Source organism: Helianthus annuus, chromosome 5 (assembly GCF_002127325.2).
Source record: "Helianthus annuus cultivar XRQ/B chromosome 5, HanXRQr2.0-SUNRISE, whole genome shotgun sequence".
Classification (NCBI taxonomy): Eukaryota; Viridiplantae; Streptophyta; class Magnoliopsida; order Asterales; family Asteraceae; genus Helianthus; species Helianthus annuus.
Genome location: NC_035437.2, coordinates 146795668 through 146800392, shown reverse-complemented (window position 1 = coordinate 146800392; position 4725 = coordinate 146795668). Strand labels below are relative to the sequence as shown.

The 4725-nt window shown below is 39.5% G+C and overlaps 2 protein-coding genes across 2 annotated transcripts; both read right to left on the bottom strand.

Annotated features, from left to right (window-relative positions):
* Nucleotides 1-1712: 1712 nt before the first annotated feature.
* Nucleotides 1713-2599, bottom strand: LOC118492182. Its single transcript, XM_035990006.1, has 2 exons — nucleotides 1781-2599; nucleotides 1713-1724 (listed from the first exon to the last, which is right to left on the bottom strand). Exons 1-2 carry the CDS (start codon nucleotides 2597-2599, stop codon nucleotides 1713-1715), a joined length of 831 nt encoding a protein of 276 aa, XP_035845899.1.
* Nucleotides 2600-2734: 135 nt separating this feature from the next.
* LOC110943771 (G-box-binding factor 1-like) lies at nucleotides 2735-4351 on the bottom strand. Its single transcript, XM_022185505.1, has 2 exons — nucleotides 3939-4351; nucleotides 2735-2978 (listed from the first exon to the last, which is right to left on the bottom strand). Exons 1-2 carry the CDS (start codon nucleotides 4349-4351, stop codon nucleotides 2735-2737), a joined length of 657 nt encoding a protein of 218 aa, XP_022041197.1.
* Between the last annotated feature and the right edge of the window lie 374 nt (nucleotides 4352-4725).

The window sequence follows — 4725 nt, the reverse complement described above, 5'->3', positions numbered from 1 at the left end:
CTGTTGAGACAAGAGGAAATGATAGTACATCAGTTAGACTATCACAGCACGCTAAAGAATTGGAAAGTAAAATGTGATAAACGGTCTCACTAAAGATGTGACGATAGGCTCAGCTAGACTAGTAGATTTGCGATAACGATACAAACTTAAATGAAAAAGCCTAGTTCTAGTGGGAAACGCGGTTAAAAGCATAGTACTTAGTTTTGTCCTTCTTGATTGTGTGCCTACTCAGTAATCGCTGATTGTCGAAAGACATAAAACCGGTTAAGTTTGTGAGCTTTCACAACTTGCTGAAAAGTCGCTGTGATTGTCCTCTGTGTATACGTGAGTATTGACCTGGATGTTATTGCCTAAACGTTCTGCTTTATTTTCTTTGGTGTTTCGTTTAAGCTTTGGACCTCCTCTGCGTATACGGGAGTATCGACCTGGTGGTTAAAGCCTAAACAACTTCAAATTGTTTTATTTTCTTATTTTGTTTAAACATTGGACTTTCTCTGCGTATACGGAAGTATCGACCTGATTGTTAATGTTTAAACATTCTGCGTTGTTTTCGCACATATCACAGTTGATGAAAGTTTAAAGGCATTACTTGAGTTAGTGTATTGCATGATGAGGGGATATGCTGAGATCGTGGGGTCCATAAGAACTTAGTGCAAAATTAATATACCTTAAATGTATCGGTAAGCATTTCGAAAGTTTTTAGATTGAGTTTAAGAGGACAACTATATCGTCAATCTATGTGAATCGTTTAGAACTTAAAATGTCTAAAAGCTTAACGGTGCTAGTGATGTGTCTCAAAAACTGATATGATCCTCATTCACAAACTCACAAAAATAGTATTTGTGCATATTTTATTTCTGCATTTAAATTTTGTTTTTGCACTTATGTTTCATATTATTAAAAAATCCAAAAAGATTTTCGACAACTGATGTTGGAAAGTTGATATTCAAAATCTCAAAGGCTAAACAAGATGAACAATTGGTTTGGTTAAGATAATGAGAAGTTGGAAGATAATCCTCAAATGTTTAGATGATTCATTAATTTGAATCACAATATCGTGTGTTATATGTTTGAGAATTTTGAGTGAATTCTTTTAGAGTCAAAATTATTTTGTCTTACAAGAGTTTGAGATGTGTAGGTTTCTGATTCTGTTGCTACGGAAAGCCAAGCGTCAATCCTAAAAGCACGGAAGCTTGACGAAAGGGGGAGCCTGAAGAAAGAGACTACTGAAAGGGGGAGTAACGGAAGCTCGAAGACAGATCCACGGGGATTCTGTTCGAGAAAGAGAAAGACAAGACGCTACGAGATTGACTGCGGCAATATCCAAGGGGGAGATTGTTAGTGCATTAAATGTCTATTGCCTCCGTCAATCAAAATCGTAGTAGAAACCGAAGAACGCAAGACTTGATGATGTTACTAGTTAGTAAAGGCAAGGTGGCAATTGTGTAAATAATGAGACTTCTCATTATAACCTTGTTCCTATAAATAGGAGCCTTAGGTTTAAAGTTAAAGACTTTTGGATCATTTGGAGATTTAGAGATCTAATCCTAGAGAGAGAAAGTCTAGAGAGAGAAAGTCTCTGCACGTGATTCTTGTTACTTGTACACGTCATATTCATCAATAGAATCACGGTTCTAGTACGTTATTGTGTGTTCGGTCACGCACGTTCACGGATTCCGCACGTCGAACGTTCGTTACGCAATCGAACGGTGTCAAAACCGGTCCTACAAAATAAAACTCTAGCATAAATATTATTAATGAGGAAGGTGCCTGTTATAACGTTTCCGTCGTTCACCGCCTCCCTTGCATTCATCTGAAAAACCCTAGCATTGGTTTTCTTTGCCTCCTCGGGCTTCTTAGCATTCTTAGGGCAATTAGTGTTGATGTGCCCATTTTCGTTGCAACCATAGCAGGTCGAATCCTTGATGTTTCGGCACTCCACAGTCTTGTGCCCTTTCTTCTTGCAGATCCCACAAGGTTTAGCTTGCGGGTCCTGGTTGCACTTTCCAAAGTGCCTCTTGTTGCAAGTCTTGCATCTGGGCTTGTCACCTGACTGCCCTTTCTTGGAACGAGAGTTCCCTTTTTTCTTTTTGTTCGACTGATGGGACTGGTCTTCCTCTCTCTTTCTTTTTCCCTCATTGGTGGTTTTCTTTGCCTTACTCCTTACAACATCGAGAGTAAGGGGCAAAGATAGATCTACAACAGATCTGTAAGTAGCAGGCTTAGAAGCCTTGACATTTCCTTTCACCTTAGGGGCTAACCCACCGATAAAACACGCAATGCGTTTGGGTTCTGGGGTGACCAAATACGGTACAAGTCTTGACATGGAGTTAAAACTGGTCACATAGGACCTGCAATCCAAATCCTTTATTACCAAGGTGAGGAAGTCAGTTTCTATTCTTTCAACTTCATGCTGAGGACAGTAAGTGTCCTTCACAAGGTCAACAAACTTGTTCCACGAAAGGTTATATAGAGGAACCTTTCCAGTGGATTGCACCAAGGCTTTCCACCATGTTAGGGCGTCTCCCTTGAAAGACTGAGATACAAACTTGACTATGTCTTCCTTAGCACATCCATTGATGTCAATCACAGTTTCCATTTCATCCAATCACTTCATACAGTTGATTGCTCCCTTTTCTCCCGTGAAATCTCTGGGCTTACAGGAGACGAAATATTTATATGTACAACCCTTGTTGTACCTGGGAGTCTGATTAACAAAAACTTGTCTCTGTGGTTAGCTTTTCTGATTAGATGAGTGTTGAGACTCATCCTTCTTTAGTGTATGCGAATGAGATAGGGACTTCATATGAGTTTTGGACCGAACATTACTCAGCTCCTTAAACTTATTATCCACAGCTTGAGCAACCGCTACGGTTATCATCACTTGTAATTCAGCACCAGTAATATTTATCCTGGTATTATTGTTTCCTTCTTCAGGATGACTGTTTGCTTCGTCAGAGCCAACCATGATTTGAGTACTATATTAAACAATAACGATGTATTTATGTTATATAATGAATCATCGCATTGATGATTAGATGGTCATGGTATTATTAAACCATATAGACCATTTTAAGTAATAAGTGAAAATCAATTATGATTTGCCTAGGCTACAACTGAACCATTTTAAGCAACCAATAGGATATAATCCTTTATATTTATTAGACAGGGGACATAAGTCACAACTGTCAATGTCATAAAGACATTTTCATATAGCACAAAAGACTCGTCTCGAAGGACATTTAGATGGCACAGAAGGCCTTGTCACAAGGACGATTAAAACATAACCAATGATCTCTTGGATCAGTGATCTTTTAAGGGTCGAACACAGTTCATCGCCTTTTTGACAAGAAGTTTATAAGATAAAACTATCATTATCATTAATACACCTTTTCTCTTAGGCATACATCTCAAATGGATGTTTTGGTGTATACATCATATTGATGTTTAATAGCCATGATTCACATTGATCATATAGGCTATAATAATGACTTGGAAAGATCCAAGTACATTTGGAAGCTAGTGTGGTCTCTCAAGTCACACAACCCGGAATGTCAACATATTCTCAGATGTTAACAAGGAATTATCATCTTAAAAAGGTTATACCATCATAGCCATTGATATTTTGGCTAGGTTATACCTCTAAGAACTTCTTTTTGAAATTTCTTTGGCAGATCAATTTAAATTGAAATGATATTGCATGAGGATGTAAAAATACATATTTAAAATCTCAAAAAGAAATTTCATTAAAATACTAAACTATTACAGGAATGCCCTAAACGGGTCTTGAAATAAACATACTGTCCACGCAGGGACTACAAAAAAAAAAAAGAAATAAGTCCACTCAGGGACTAAGTACAGAAAATAAAATGTCCTCACAGGGACTTGATTGAAATTACAATACAAAATAATATAAACAAACTACTACTTCTTTTTGCCTTTTTATGAGGTTCGTAAGGCCCTTGAGAAATTTGTTATGCTTCTTATTGGTTCCGTCTGCTTTTTGCTCAACCTGGTCCAACCTCTGTAGAATTTGTCGAGTTTGAAGTTGTTGAGGAGGAGGAGGTTGTTGATACGGTGGGTATTGATACCCTTGCACTGGATATCCAGTTGGGTAAGCTGGAGGAAACGGTGAAGGATAAAGTGCATTATATTGTGCTGCCTCAAGATATGGATCTTGGGCAGGGGCTTGATATCCATAATCTGTATGAGTTGGATATTCAAATGGGTTATACCCAGATGAAGCTGGGTATGTTGGTATTGGGTTTTCAAAACCCACGGGCGGTGGCGGTGGTGCATAAGAAACTGGCGGAGGATTATCTTCCGGCACCGCATGTGAAGGTCCACCCATCTATGGATCTTCAGGAATAGGGGATATGTGCTTGAAGCTTGAGGGGAATTGAACCTTGGCCCCCCTTGCACGGACATCCGTGCATTCCTCCTTTGCCTCGGCGGCTTGGGAGGTGGTTGTGGTGGTTGTTGAGGTGGTTCCTCAACAGGTAGAGGTGGTGGAGTAACCGCTTGAAGATACGGCTCATCCAAAGGAGGTTGAGAAGGAGAGTTATGAAATGAAGGGGTAAATTCCCATTCATACTTGTTCCACCGTTCGGCCCATGAATCGGGCCCTTGATATGGCGATCCTTGGTATGGAGAACCGCTGGAGATGCTGATGGGGTGATCTGGTGTCCCGTTGGTGGCTCAGGATCAGGATCGTCATCCATCTCC

Coding starts and splice junctions, on each gene's coding strand:
- LOC118492182 (XM_035990006.1), bottom strand. CDS start 2,599: ATGGAAACTGTGATTGACATCAATGGATGTGCTAAGGAAGACATAGTC.
- LOC110943771 (XM_022185505.1), bottom strand. CDS start 4,351: ATGGGTGGACCTTCACATGCGGTGCCGGAAGATAATCCTCCGCCAGTT. Junction 2,979..3,938: donor CTTACGAACCTCATAAAAAG/GCAAAAAGAAGT, acceptor TGTTTAATATAG/TACTCAAATCATGGTTGGCT.